This window comes from Neomonachus schauinslandi, chromosome 6 (genome assembly GCF_002201575.2).
Source record: "Neomonachus schauinslandi chromosome 6, ASM220157v2, whole genome shotgun sequence".
NCBI classification, from domain to species: domain Eukaryota; kingdom Metazoa; phylum Chordata; class Mammalia; order Carnivora; family Phocidae; genus Neomonachus; species Neomonachus schauinslandi.
Genome location: NC_058408.1, coordinates 75,320,255 through 75,335,875, shown reverse-complemented (window position 1 = coordinate 75,335,875; position 15,621 = coordinate 75,320,255). Strand labels below are relative to the sequence as shown.

The following is a 15,621-nucleotide window of genomic DNA, read 5'->3' as shown; positions in this document are numbered from 1 at the left end:
ATTCTTCATCCACCCATCCACCATCCATCCATCCACCTACCCATCCATCCATCCACCCATTCATTCATCCCACTCATCCACCATCCATCCATCCACCTACCTGTCCATCCATCCATCCATCCAGTTTTTGCACTTTTGGTATTATTTCTTTTTTTAGAGAATCTGTTTCAGGATGTGTCTGAAAGATAAGGACTGCTTAAAGGGTCTGACTAGAATACCATTAGCACAGTAACATTTTTAACAATAACACCTTAAGATCATCAAATATCTAGTCAGTGTTCAAATCTTTGCAATTATCTCCTAGTTTTCAAAAAAAGTTCTAAATAATGAGGGTTTGGGTCTTACAGCATAAGTTGATTGGCACGTCTCCTCAGCCTCTTTTAATCTACAGTTTCTTCTCCTTTATTCTCCTCCCCTCTCCTGCCTTGGCCACTCTCTTCCCCTGCCCTCCCCTCCCTTGCTTCTCTCTCTCTTCTCCATTCTGCTCCTCCTCATGTTTCCTTCCCCTCCTCCTTCTCATCCTCTTGCTCCTCATCCTCTCTCTCCCTCTCCACTTCTAATTTCTTTGTTAAAGAAACGGGGTCATTTGTCCTAGAGTCTTTCACAGTCTGGACTATGTTTACTGTATCCCCATATTGTCCTCTAACATAGTTGGTTGTTTCTTGTATATTCCATAAACAGGCACTCAGATCTAGAGGCTGATCCAATTTAGTGTTACTATTTTGGTAAGAGTACTTGAGAAGAACACATCATTCAGAGGCTTGCAATATTCATTTGTCTCTCTTTTGGTGACTTATATAAGCATCCAGTCAATGACCATTGCCTAGTTCCATCATTTCACTAGGGGTTGCAAAGCATGTAGATTCGTGGTGTGTCATTCTTTCCTCAATTATTGGCTGGAATATTTCAAGTGTGAGAAACTATCCCTCATTAATGATTTGGCTTTCCCAAGGTACCTTTATATAGGAAGAGTAGAGTACATTCTTGATCTCCGCCCCCCCCTTTTTATTTTTTTATTTATTTTTATTTATTTTTTTTATTTTTTTAAAGATTTTATTTTTTAGAGAGCGAGCGAGAGAGAAACAGCATGAGAGGGGAGCGGGTCAGAGGGAGAAGCAGGCTCCCCGCTGAGCCGGGAGCCCAATGTGGGACTCAATCCCAGGACCCTGGGATCATGACCTGAGCCGAAGGCAGACGCTTAACCATCTGAGCCACCCAGGCGCCTCCCCGCCCCCCCCCTTTTTAAATCACTTTCCAGAAAAGCAAATTGGAATTTGTTATTTTAAAGGTAGCATCTTTTACAGGTAATCAATGAGGTGTTTTTTTATTTTTAGTATCATTAAAACATCATGGATTTAAGCAAATTTGGTTTGTGTCAATCTACTGCAATTATTTTTTTAAAAAATTGATGCCCAAATTGACCTATTTGAGAGAGAAACTCTAGTTCTTTTTACACAGTTCTAATCTTCTTGATCATCACCTTGGCTTCCTTGATTCCTGGTATGAAAACATGTTGCAGGTTTCATTCATATATTTCTTGTCCCAGACCCAGAACCAGCCATTTTTCAAGGATCTCTTGTTCCTTTTAGCAAGAAACAGTATAAAGAGACCACAATCTGGATGCTCTATGAAATAATGTATGTTTTTTAAAAGTAATTTATTCTTCAATCATTCCAAGGAGCAAAGAATGAAAAAGGATGTGGCAATTAGCATGGAACATAGGAAGTCAGGATCAAGCCTTTGAAGGCCCCTACCCTGTAGGTGTAAGTAAAAGATCCTGTGGTGCTAATGACCATTGGTTAATGGTTTATGAATTGAGGTTTTGAGAGAAGCATTTTTTTGGGGGGTTGAGTACAGTTCATGTGTTTCTCTCTGGCTGCCTCTGCCTTCTGCTGGGTAGTTTCTCCCTCTGTGATAGGGTGTTCAGAGAAAGAGGGACATCATTTGCTTCATCATCTGCTAATGAGGAGGGACCACTTGGACTTGCTTATCCCCAGAGGCTGTGATGCCAGAGCCCTGGTCAAGGCGGCACAGGAAGAATTTGATGAGAGGCAAGAGCTCTTGTCTAGGAATCTGGAGACTTGGTCTCACATCCTGCAATAAGTATTGCTCAACCACGCTCACTTTTAACCATCCTTTCCTGTTCTGGAAGCCATATCACCCTTCTGTGTGTGTTTCCTCATCTGTAAAATGGGTGGGGTATGAGCGCATGTCTTGGGGTAGCGGGTAGAGTAGGAAAATCATCCTTATCCTAGCAAACAAGATTTATCTGAGGGCCATTCAGACAGAATCAAATAGATGTAGAAGTTCAACTACTTGCAGTGATTTTATCTTCCCCTCACCCCTGGGTGGTCTCACTCCTAGCTACAGGAGCCAGCTGTTCCGATGGGTACTGCAGGCCCCCTTGGCCCAACATCACTTCTCCACTGGCTCTGCCACAGTGCTTGACAGTCCCTTGATTCTCACCCTTTGGTATTTAGGGATGGTCCTTCAAATGCTGTCTGGGGGCAATGATATATGATCTACTTATGATCTTACCAGAATAGACTGCGGTCGCCTCCTAAGTCTTGGTGTGAATGAGCATGGCAGGGCTCCTTTTCTAGGGGAGGGAAGTGGTGGAGAGGTCTGGAGGGGGCAGTGGGTGCGTTTGGGGACCCACTGTAAAGGAGAAGGGCAGGAGACGGAAATCTGATGGCAAGTCACTAGTGGGTGTCTGTGGTTTTTATCTGCCTTGATTTCATTCTGGAGAATTACTCTTCCCTCTTTGGGGATGGTCTTGTTGAGAGGTCTGTTTAAGGATCTCCTTGAAGAAAGGGATATGTCTATGCTCTGAGCTGGGCCAGTCAGATGCTGTCTCTCAGGAACTGAATCCTGAGTGGCACGACAGAAAGACCTAAAGCAGTTGGAGGGCATCCATCTCCATGGCAGTCCCTCTTGCCCCCTAGATCTGCCCTGATCTCTGGCCTTCCAGAGCCTGCATCTTCAACTTCTTTTGCTGCCTTCCAGTGAATTTACTTTTCTCTCTTTCCTCCACTGCTTAAGTTAGCTGGATTTGGCCTCTGTTCCTTAATACCAAGAAGTCTAACATAAATGCATACAAAAAAACCCCCCAAAAAACCCAAACTGGTTTAATAGCATAATTTAATCTGCTTCCCCCTCTGATGCAGGAAAGTAGCTAAGCCACATTACTAAATGCAGTATTGGGAGGCACTTATATCTCTAATATTTCCATTGGACTTTGGGGGCTGGTCTCTTTTAGCTCTGCAAGGAATGAAGTGCCCTATGTGTTCTTCAAAATGCTTCCTGGAAAGCTTGGATTTAGTAGGGAAAAAAGGTGTGAATGAGCCTATTTCTTCCTCTCTTTGTCTCTTGTGCGCCGTTGTTTAAATTCATGCTGTTATACAGTATACATTCTTCAGGAGGAGGTAAAACATTTTATCTTCCCCATTACAAAAACACGCATGGCTCTTTCAGAAAGTACCAAGGATTGAAAAGATGAAAACAAAACTCACCCATAATCTTATCACCAGATTACTTCTTAATATTTTGCTGTGATTTCTTATAGTCTTCATGACCACACATATATAAATAATGTCTGCTTTAAAAAACAGGATTATAATGTCTTTTAAACTTAATTTAATATAGTAATTTTTAGGTCATTAAATTATTTAATGGTTGCACAGCATTCTTGCCCTGTTGTATATGCATTATTCATATTCTTAGTTCATCTAAAACTTTGCATTCTTTTTATGCACAAGAACCTAAGAGTTAAAATCACTTTTCTCATCTGAAATTGGTGTACACATAGCTCAATGTGAGCCGTAGCCCGCACTAATATCCAGCATGCAGCATCAGTCCCTCTTGATTGCTGGTTGAGTGACCAGTGGCAAATAAAGCAGGTGCTCTTTTTTGGTGATCCAGGCTATAGACCTTGCACAGAACTTGTTGTGCTGGAGAGGTGTGTAAAGGCTGAAATCAATGACCTTCAGCCCCGCAGATCTTCTGCAACTTCTCCCTCAGTATCAGTCTGTCCCAGGGGAGAGTTTGCATAGAAGGCTCTTGTTATCAATACACTTTAATCTCATCCTGCACCAAGCCCATTACAGATGATATGTAATGGCATGCTAATGAGAACTCTACTCTCTAGGGCATGACTGTGAACATCTTTCCTCAGTAGGTTTCAGAACATGCTGAGAAATCTTGGCTGAGCAACGTGAAAGGCGAAAGGAACGAGATTCTGGACTGTCATTTGCTTTACTGGGATGCAGGATTTCTTTTGATTGTTTAAATCAGGTAAGAATACTTGTATTTTCTTGGAGAGGGAGGGAGGGATCTTGAATCATCCCTTTGTCTTAGAGATCTTGATGAAATCCTAAAAGCTTCACTCCATTTTCTTAGCTTTGGAAACCCACTTTGCGAAATTATTACCTCTTACTCTCACAGTCTTGAAAAACAGAGACCTCAGTGTGGTAGAGATGTGGCAAGTGGCTTGCCATTGTGTCATAGAACCTCATCACTGAGCTTGCAGAATTTTGCCAGATGAAGTGAGAACCAGTGGGAAGTGTCAAATCTTTTAAGTTATAACCATTAGCCCAGCTCTCCGTGGTGCATTCTGAAGGCAGACTAGGCATTTGCTTTAACATTTGAATTCAGACTGTAGTCATCAGTGAAAAACAAATAGTGCTAGCTGGTTAAAAAAGAATAGTAATAATGTTGGCAGTAATTCTGGCAACATAGCAGTGAAAGCCATGAAGTACATCATTGAAATCTGAGTTAGAGCTGGACATGCTAATGTGAAATCAAGTGCCATTATTGACTCGTGTAAAAGGTTGATCGTGGTAATCAATTCAACAGAATAAAACTAGCAAAAAAAAGAGAGAGAGAGAAGAAGAACAGTATGATTTTGAAGCATGTCTATTCATTGCATAGGCTCCTACCATGTGGCCACATTTACACATGCAGTGTGTATGTAGATGCTCTGGGGTGGGGAGGTCCGCCTGTTGGTCAGCCATGTTTAGTTGTTCTCTTGGTGCAGGACTGGTAAACTTAGCTGGATCATCAAAATTTCAGAAGCATATCTTAGATGTGTTTCCTGACTCCTGGGGGCTGACAGTGAATATTGGGACCAAGATTGGAACTAATTTGCTTTGCTTTAAATTTAAGTTGTCCTTGATGGTAGCGGTAAGAGCGATTATGATGGTGATAAATGGATGAGGAAAGTGTGCTAATATCCAAGAAATTTGGGAAGATGTGCCAGTCTCTTTGTCCCCTTCCAGTTTAGCCCTACCTCTGAAGTGTTTGCTGTTAGACTGATTTTTAAACTGTAGTCCAGGGATTGCAAAATAAAATAACTGCAAAGACCAGGTAGTAACTTAGATGGAAAAGATCCACCGGGAAGAGTCTGTGGTGGATGGAGAATGCATGCCCCATCTAAAGGAACAGCAGCTACTAAGTTCTACCAGACTCCTGGCATGTAGGAATGCTGACTCAGTGTTGTCATGGTTTATGAAATATTTTGAAAGAAAACTTGAGGGTTTAGATTTGTAAATGGAGACTCTATTTTTACAGATGAACTGTAAGCTCTTCTATCTTGTCAACTAAATCAAATTGAAACAAAAAATTGGGCCAGGCTAAGCACACTTGTTTGTAGCCAATTTATAACTCTTGGGGGTAGTAGCATCTGAGCCCCATATTACCCATCTTGGAGGCAAGCCCTAGGACTCTAATCCCATCTCATTGTTCTGGCATCCTGAAGTATGGGTTAAGAAAATGGGCTCTGAAGTTCCTACCTGTGATTCCAATAATTCTTTAATGCTTGTTTCATATAAACTCCCTTTGAGGACAGTGAGGAGCAGAGCCTGCTGTTTTGCAACCTAGTGATAAATGCAAACATTTTGAACACCTACTGTGTTCTATGGGATGAAAGAATTATTACTGTCATCTCATTTTTATAAGAACTCTATAAGATGGGTACTAAAATTATCATCATCATCACATCCTTATTTACAGATAGGGAAACTGAGGCTCAGTGTTGGGGAGGATTTCCCAAGGTTGCCCAGTAAGCAGCAGAAATGAGATTTGGACTCTGGAGTCAGAAGGCAGAATCCAATTTTTAACTACCATGTTATACCTTCTCCTGGTACATTATGTGGATTTTTAGCATCTATAGTCTCTCTGAGTGATGATGACTCCTACTCCTGAAATATCTAAAGGAATCTGTAAGGATATTTTCTGCTTTTGTAGAACACAGGGGCATTGTCTTTGTCCTCATCCTCTGACAGTGTCTGCAAAATATGTGGGATCCTTCTGATGATGGAAGAGGGAGATTTTCTTAATGCCTGGCTTGAGACCAGAGATGCCACCCCCTCTTCCATATTGTTTTCTCATTAGGTATTAACTGGAGGTTAGCAAATGGAGTTTAAAGGCCAAAATTGTGTGTTTCACTTCCTTGTAGACAAGGTAGTTTTCCTTAGGTCATGGCCATAGAGGACAGCCTTAACCAAGCACAATCATCCCTATTGACAGAAGTGCTCCAACCTCGACCTGTGTACAGATAACATCATCACCATAAATGAAAGCAGTATGATGCAGCCAAGGAATACAAATAGATTTTGGCTTCCTTGCTAATGCCAAATGATGGGTGGTGGCTTTTAGAATGAGCACTGTACCAAGAAGCGTTTGGAAACCACATGTGAGCTCACCAAAGAGTGCTGTAATTGATTGGTCTTGTCTGCCATGGCTTGGGATAGGGAAGCAGTGGCAGGTATGCTCTGTACTTGCTGTCCCTGGTATAGTCTATTCGTATGGAAGAACTAAGACACCTTAGGCTTGGGCAGCTCAAAGCATATATGTTTTAATTTGCGATTCTGTCTTCTTCCACCTCTTCCATTTCTGCTTTTCCTCAGGAGAGATGGCCAAACGCACCTTCTCCACGTTAGAGACATTCCTGATCTTTATCCTAGTATTGATGACCGCTGTCACGGTAGCCCTTCTCAGCCTCCTGTTTATCACCAGTGGGACCACTGAAAATCACAAAGGCAAGTTGTCAGGGGCTCTCTTGGATGCTCTTCCTAGCCTGTGGGAAATTTCTTGATCACCGGGTACGCCAAGGCAAAGAACAGTGTCTGCTGATAATGCCGATAACAGCACAGTTGAATGTGTACTTAAGCTGCCTGGGATGGCCATCTAACCTTTACATTAATTGCCCTTTCTGCATCGATAGCAATTTTTATCAAGCTTACCTTTGCCCACAAAGAGCCGGTTGACAGGCATTCTGACATGCGCTTATTCATCTTTCACTTTTCCACTGACCTAAGCCCAGTTCAGAATTCTTCAAGGCCAAGTAATGTGAACATTTGCCCCAAGTCTCCTCTCTTTCTCTTTGCCTTTTCTCAGGCATCATCTTCTCTTGGGGACAAAAGGAGAATGAAAGACCCACTGAATATCAATTAGTCTGTGGAAAGCTTTAGAGAAGGGGGCATTGAACTCAGATTCTTAAGAGGGCCACTCAAGTTCTGTAAATGAGGTGGAGTGCGGAGGTGGTCTGGGTGGGCGGAGCAGGATCCACAGCCCCTCTTGAGGGGTGTGGGTTGTCATGGTGTCACATGGACGCAGATCTCCAGGGTTTTCAAGAGAAGCTGGAATGGATGATTTAGGCATCTCCTGATATTTTTTTTAATGTTGGGAATAAATTTAGTCTTGGAAAACAATGTAGGCTTCATTACAGGCAATATTGGCCCCCTGTGTCTTTGATGGAGCCCTACTTTGGTGGTGGGTCATATACTGGTAAAAAAGTAGAGAAGACAGGTGGGGGTTGAAGGCTTTGACTGAAGTAAAGGGAGGGCTGGCTTTAGATGAAACAGAGAAGGAGCCCAATTTTTTTCACCTCAGTTTTCTCTCTTGTGGGCCTCTTCTTTCCAATGTATTCTCTACCATGACCCTGCGCTTTGAATTCCCTCAAGAGGGACAGAGATCCTCTGTGCCAGCAGTGTGCAGAGCAGGGGCATGGACTGCTAGAAAGGAAAGGATCCATAGGACTTCCTTAGTTTTAGCTCTTAAAGTTAGAGAATCCAGAGTCTGAGACTCAGGGAGGTGATCAACAGTTATGGTAACTATTCTCATAGTAGGAGTTGCTGTTTGTTGAGAGGTTGCTTTGTGTCAAGTGCTATGGTCAAGGGTCTACATACTTTTCCCTCTTAATTCTCATAAAGCTTCTATAAAGGTAGGTGCTAGTCTTAGTACCATTTTCCAGATATAGGACCTGCGACTCTGAGGTCCTAAAGAAATCACCCTTGGCCATTGGACCTGGTTTGGCTTTAGTTGGCACCCCATTCCTACGTGGGTATCAATAAGGTAAAAGAGCCTGCCTCCTTCCTGGCAATAATTGATGTCTTATAGAAAATGGAGGCTTACGGTTGAGAAAATATGGCTTCTAATGACACGTCGAATATGGATGAAAGAGCATCAGATTCTGAGGCAGAGGATCTGGGCTATGCACCTGGTTCATCTCGTGTTGTCCCCGAAATCGTGGTTACATCACTTCTCTGGGTTTCAGTTTTCTTATATATAAAACTGATGAGATCAGTCTAGGTGATCTCTAGCTTTTCTTTGGCCCCCAAATTCTAGGATCCCAGGGGAGTCAGCAGCCAATCTCTTGACTAAGTACCGTCTGAGCACTAATACCTGTGACAGTGACATCTGTCACCTGGGCAACGCTGGCTGTTGTCTGGGGTGGAAACAAACAAACAAATAACAAGCATATATAGGATATCTCAATATGTAAATAGAACCAAAGCTATATGCCGACAATTATTCTAAATTTTTAATATGTATGAACATATTTATTGTTCAAAACAACACTAGGGAGTAGAGTACTATTACCTCCATTGTATAATGGGAATAATCGGGGTAGAACAGGGTAAGTGGTTTGTTCAGCTAGTAGGTGGTAGAGTCAGTTTTCAAACCCAGGCTGTTTGGTTCTGGTACCTGCTTGTGTAGACTCTATGCCATTCTGCCTCCCTTCATACTTGTGTGTGTGTGTGTGTGTGTGTGTGTGTGTGTGATCACATAGGACATGTGTGTGTACACGCACATACGCAGATGGTGATATGAGTAAAATAAGGTGGAACAATGTAGAGCATACAGTGATCTAGTTTGCATCCTGAATAAAAGATTTGAGAAGGTTGGGGAAGAGGGGGCAGTGTAGACACAGTGGGGGTGGCATCCCTGGACGTGAGGGTTGAGCTGCCGCTGAGTGTGATGGAAATGAACCAACTCAGAAGGGAGTTGTGGAGCTTGGCTGGTGTACCAGAGCGCAATAAGGTCTCTGGATGGAGAGAAGGGTGGAGACAAATCCCTGGAGGCTAGATTTAGTAGGCTGTGTGCCAGGAAACCTGGAACCTGGCTTGTTTGGCTAGAGGAGACATGCAGGGGGAGTGAGTTCAGGGCCATGAGTTTGACAAGGAATGGCTTGTGATGAGAAGTTGAAGGACGTTTAATGCAGACCTTGATTATTAGGTGGAAGTATCTCTAAGTCAAGAGAAAGATCCTCCTTAGGATTATTATATTCAACAAGTTCCTGAGATGTTTCTTACCATATATTTTATTTATTTATTTAATTTAAAAAAATTATTTATTTATTTATTTGAGAGCGAGCATGAGCAGGGTGGGGGTAGGGGCAGAGGGAGAGGGAGAAGCAGATTCCCTACTGAGCTGGGAACATGACGTCGGACTCCATCCCAGGACCCTGGGATCATGACCTGAGCCGAAGGCAGACGCTTAACCAACTTAGCCACCCAGGTGCCCCTTTACCATATATTTTAAATATAAGAAAATATATAAAGATTTTTCCTTAGGAACCTGAACCTGTGTGTTCTAATTGATGCCAACAAATAAGTGGACTGAAATGTTGTTCCTTAAATATTTTATTCTGTTTTTAGATTCCAGTTTTCCATCCACCCAGAGCTCCCCGGCCACCCAGAGCTCCACAGCCAGTCAAGGCTCGACAATCACCAGTGGCTCTACAACCACCCAGGCACCTCCCGTGATTAGCACCCCAGAGCCTCCTCTCTTTCAGAACTTTAGTGGCTACCATATTGGTGTTGGGCGAGCTGACTGCACAGGACAAGTAGCAGATATCAACTTGGTAGGTAAATCATGGGCTCCTTGGAGAGAATGAAGCAAGTATTGTTATTACTCGCATCCTACACTTATTCCTGACTATTACATCATCATCATTTTCTCCTTCTCCTTCTCCTCCTCCTCCTTCTTCTTCTTTTTCTCACTTTTTCATTGATTTCACTGCTGTCTAACACTATGATATTGTACTATAAAGAGGGACCTTGTGTTCAACTGCAACTCCTATGTAAAGCCAATTGGACATTTTTTATGAATGGAAGTGGCAGGGCTGGCAAACTCACAGACAACAGGGTACCATAAATGATGGAAGCAGGCCAGTGTAAGCTGATAAGTGTCTAGTGAATCCTCAGTTTGGGGGACAGTGGGAAGTGGGAGGTATAACTGGAAAGTGCATGGCTTTAGCAATTATTGCCATGTAGGGCTGCCCTATCTTAAAGTTTTTTCAAGAGAAGCTGGAAAATCTCTGGATCAGAGACCTGAGGCTCTAAATCTCTCAGTTGGAAAATATAGGCAACTCTAGTTAAAACTGGAAACCTAGCCTGGGCCAACGCTGTGTAAGCCAAGGAAAAGGCTTCTGTGGGTCCGGTGTGGCCTATTAGATGCGGGCATGCAACTTCTTGGTTGTGATGGTGGATGTATTCATTCATATCCACCCTTCTCTAGGAAGCTAGAACGTGAGGTTGTTTGATGAGATTTTCTCCTTCCTACCAAATAATCTTTAGAGTCTAGGAGTTATTCCCTACTGTCTGTTCTGAGAAGTAGCTCTGGAAAGTGAACCCTAAGTGAACACTCCTATGAGGGGTAAAGCAAGCAGTAGAAGGGGCATTCTGAAGACTTCATGGGTAGGCTTTATGACAAGGTGACAAGGGGGATTGTGATAGGTACATTTGGCCTGACTTAGCTGAGGGACAGTCAACAAGGTAAAAGCCAGCATGAGGTGCCCTCAGTAGAGACTATTGAATCATAAAGAAACCATTTTCTTTTTTTTTTAATTTAATTTAATTTTTTTAACTTTTAATTTTTAATTTTTAATTTTTAATTTTTAATTAATTTTTAATTTTTATTATTTTTTATTTTATTTTATTTTATACTGTTCTGTTCTGTTTTGTTATGTTAGTCACCATACAGTACATCGTTAGTTTTCATTTTCTTCAGAAAAAGAAAGAACATTACATACCAAACAACCAAAGGGAGGGAGCCTTCAGTATTTAGGATGTTCTGGGAATGTGGGATGATGGTAGGGGAATTACTTCCTTCAGTAGCACCTCGGGCAGGAGAAAAGAACAGAAACCCCTGGATGGTCTGTGATATGGTAACAAAATTCCGGAGCCAAGCCAACCCCTTCCTTGCCCATAGGCCTGTGAATGGCTCCTGCCAAACTGAGAGCTACTCTGCATTTTTCCACACAGAAGAGTAAAGTCTCTTTCCTGATGTTGGCTTGCTTCTTGAAAACACATATTATTATCCCACACAGAGCCACAGTGTCCTGTGGATTGTGTTTTACCTCGCCTTTCCTAAGTGGTCTCTTCTTGTGTGGTTGTACCCGGTTCTGGTGGCAGGGGAGTGAGGCAGACTGGCTCTGACTCTCTCTCTCTTCCTCCCTAGATGGGCTACGGTAAGACTGGCCAGAATGCACGGGGCATTCTCACGAGGCTGTACAGCCGTGCTTTCATCATGGCGGAGCCCGATGGGTCAAATCGAGTGGTGTTTGTCAGCATCGACATAGGCATGGTATCCCAACGACTCAGGCTTGAGGTAAGTGGCTGAGGTGACAATGAAATGACATGATTTAAAAGAAAAGGTCTGGGAGTGAATGTGACAGTAACTAAGCCCTCCTGGCTTCTCATCCAGTGAGTTTCTACTGCCCTCCATATTATAAGCTCTTGACAAGCCTTCACATAATCGGCTAGTAAGTAATTCCAGTCTTGGTCATCTTGATCAAACTTGCTCTCAGTTCTGCTGATGGCTCATTGTCATTGTTACTGTTAATGTGTTTTGCAAGCTTATTATGTTCGAGGCAACCTTCACATCCATTCTCTTATTTTATCCTCCTTGTTAGAAGTCTGAGAGCTCCAATTACTTACTAATCCCTCAAGTTTTTAGACAGCTGAGATGCAAGGAGCCAGATGAGAAGTAAAACACAACATCGAAATGAGGTCGGCCATAAATGGCTGAAGTTGGGTTGAGAGGGAGATGGGGGTCTCATTATACTATTCTGATTATTTTTGTATGTGTTTGAAAATTTCCATAATAAAATTTAAAAAGAATACAATGTTATTTACTCTTTAAGCTCTATTGTAGGCTATGGCGGGCTCTTCTGTGATTTTCCCCGAATTGAGACCATGTTACCCCCTCTGTGGGGAAGGTTGGGTTTAGCAGAAGGGAGCCCTTGTGTCCTGGGCAGGCAGCAGTAAGATGCACAGAGAGAGAGGGAGAAATAGGGTGATGAGCATGGCCTTCCAGGTCTGTCTTTCTAAGCCAGTTTCTTGGGCATGACTGAGTTGTATTTTCTGCATGGGATCAGGTCACAGAAAGAGAATGTACTCTTAATGTCTGCTCACATATTAATGAAGGTGAGGAAACAAAGTCTGGAGCACCCAGGACAGAGACCATTAAATGTCCACTATTCAGTGTCATGTTCTATCAGCCTCTATTAAACACTGTTCTTCCTGTGGTGTGAAGTGGCCAGTGACAGGGATGACAAGGGGGCCTCAAAACATTTTTCCAATGTCGCTTCCCAAGAGGGGAGTGGAAGCCTCCCCCATCTCTGGACACCGAAGGAGCAAGGAATTACATGTTCTCCCCACTCCTACACTTACAACAAAACTATGAGGTGGGTTTGTTGTTATCCCCACTTGATGGATAAAGTAATGGAGTCTTAGAAAAGGTGAGGAACTTTCCCAAATTCACAGTTAGCAAATGGTAGAGCTGGGTCCTGAACACATGTATGCCTAATACCAGAGCCCACATTCTTAAAAGTGACATGATTCTATTACCGTGGAGGGAAAAATGCATTGACCACCTACTTTTTGCATGGTACTTTGCTGGTCACTTCAGGGGGCACATAACCAAGTGAGTCGTAATCCACATTTCCTATGAGCTCACTACCCAGCTGGGGAGAGGAGGAAGGGCTGTAATAGAAAAACACAGTAACTATAATTCACTGGAGTAAAGTACGGTGGTGTGTTAGTTATCTATTACTGAGTAACAAATAGCCCCAGAATACAGTGGCGTAAAACAGGAAACATCATCTCACATTCTGTTGGTCAGGAAATCAGGACTGGCTTAGCCGGGTGGTTCCAGCTTAGGGTGTCTTGAAATCAAGCTGTTGGCAGAGGCTGCCATCATTGGAAGACTTGATTAATCCACTTCCAAGATGATTCACCTGTGTGGTGCTGACAGAAGGCCTCCATTCCCCACTTTCCTGAATAGTGGACATTTAATGGTCACTGTCCTTCGTGGCCCCAAACAGCTGCTCTCCCCAGAGTGAGTGACCAAGAGAAAGAGCAGGGGAGAAGCCATGGTGCCTCTCCTAACCCGGCTCAGAAGTTGCACTTCTAGCCCATTCTGTCTATTGGAATCGAGTCACCAAGTCCAGTTCACACCCAGGGATGGGAAAGCAAAGCATGCTCTCTGAAAGGGAGGGTTAGTGAGGAACATGTGGGCACACAGTGGTTTAAAACCACCACCACAAGGGGACTGCAAAGTCGGGAATAATTTCATAGTGGGTGTGACATTCCAATGGGCAGAAGCTTATTTTCTTTTAATCTCAGCATAGTTAACAGTACACTTATATTATCATCAGGACTAACATACACTGATTCAGCAATTCTCTCCATGACTTGGTGCTCATCATGATGAGTGTGCTCTTCATCCCCTTCACCTGTTTCGCCCCTCCCCCTCTGGTGACCCTCTGTTTGGTGTCTATAGTTAGGAGTCTGTTTTTTTGGTTTGTCTCTTTTCTTCTCTGTGTTCATTTGTTTCGTTTCTTAGATTCCACCTATGGGTGAGATCATATGGTATCCGTCTTTCTCTGACTGACTTATTTCACTGAGTATTATACTCTCTAGATCCATCCATGTTGTTGCAGATGGCAAGATTGCATTTTCTTACGGCTGGGTAATATTCCATTATATATGTATAATGGGATATTATAAATGGAATATATGGTGTATATATATATATACATATATACATATGCATATGTATATATACACACATATAATGGTGTATTATATACATGTATATAATAGAATATTACATATTTATATTATATATATGTATATATATATATATACATATATATATATATATATATATACACACACACACACACACACCACATCCTCTTTATCTGAATGGGAAGAATTTTAAATGGTTAACATGGGGAGAGAGAGCTATCAAATGGAGGAGGTGGTGTGACCACAGAGAGACACAAGGGAGGAATGTAGACTGTCCTTTGAAGGGACAGGGATTCTTGCTATTAGGACACACATAGGCCTGTAATTGGGAATACACCTGGAAGGTATGTTAGTCATAATTGTAGAGGGCCTGGGATGCCAGTTTATTTTTACTTCTGTAAGTGATGGGGATTCTTTGAAAACCTTTGAGTGGAGGAGTAATACAAAGCCAATTTTGCTTTAGGATGATTAATCAGTGATGTTTGACGCAAACTGAGACTGGAGGTGAGGACTCACATTGGCAGCTTTGTTAAATTAATGTCAAGACCCTAGCGGTGAGGGTCCGGTTGGGAAAATGGTACTCACACCCGGTATTTCAAACAGAGGAGATTTAATACACGGAGGTTTTACAATGCGTTGGAAGGCTGAATGAACTAGGAAGGGAAACTAGGGTGGCAGGAAGGATTTCAACTTTGCCTGGAAGTTTCTCCTATGCCACGTGAGCCTGGCACAAAGGTTTTAAAGCAGTGGGGTGGCAGCGAGACTACATGGTAGTAGGAGGTCACATTAAATGCTAATGAGATTTGGGAATGAATAGAAATAAAAGCTAACGCTTGCATAGTTCCCACGATGAGTCACACACTAATTGCTTCATCTATATTAATGGATTTAATCCTCCAAACAACTGAAGGAGGAAGGTGCTATTATTATGTCATTTGACGGATTGGGAAAGCGAGTTGCAGGGGACTGAGTAACTTGCGCACGGCTAGCCAGCCAGGAAGCGCCTGGGCTGGGTGCACACACAGGCATCTGGGTCCCGGCACCTACGCTCACTACGCTTACTACTCTCCCGGAGCATCGGCCATGCTTCTGATGGGGGAAATGGTGGGGTCATGGGAAGAAATGGGAGAGTCAAAGGTGAACTTTGGGGGTGGAGTGTGGAGGGGAGAGAGGATTAATGTGTTGGGCTGCAGAGGCTGTGAAGTCAACAGTCCACTATTTCTCCATCTCTTCCTATTTTTACTTCCCCGTGCGATCTGAGACCCAGCGGGAAGGCCTTTAAATGAACCCACTTCCCTATCCC

At 42.9% G+C, this 15,621-nt stretch overlaps 1 protein-coding gene across 4 annotated transcripts in view; it reads left to right on the top strand.

Moving 5' to 3' along the window:
- The window catches only part of ASAH2 (N-acylsphingosine amidohydrolase 2), a 92,094-nt gene that overhangs the window by 18,798 nt on the left and 57,675 nt on the right, over positions 1-15,621 (top strand). For all 4 annotated transcript variants that reach the window (XM_021696190.1, XM_021696191.1, XM_021696189.1 and 1 more), the window contains exons 2-5: positions 4,178-4,293; positions 6,906-7,037; positions 9,939-10,144; positions 11,743-11,892. In XM_021696190.1, the coding sequence (XP_021551865.1) occupies positions 6,911-7,037; positions 9,939-10,144; positions 11,743-11,892 (483 nt within the window). In that variant the 5' untranslated portion in view covers positions 4,178-4,293; positions 6,906-6,910. The remainder of the gene's footprint in view (positions 1-4,177; positions 4,294-6,905; positions 7,038-9,938; positions 10,145-11,742; positions 11,893-15,621) is intronic.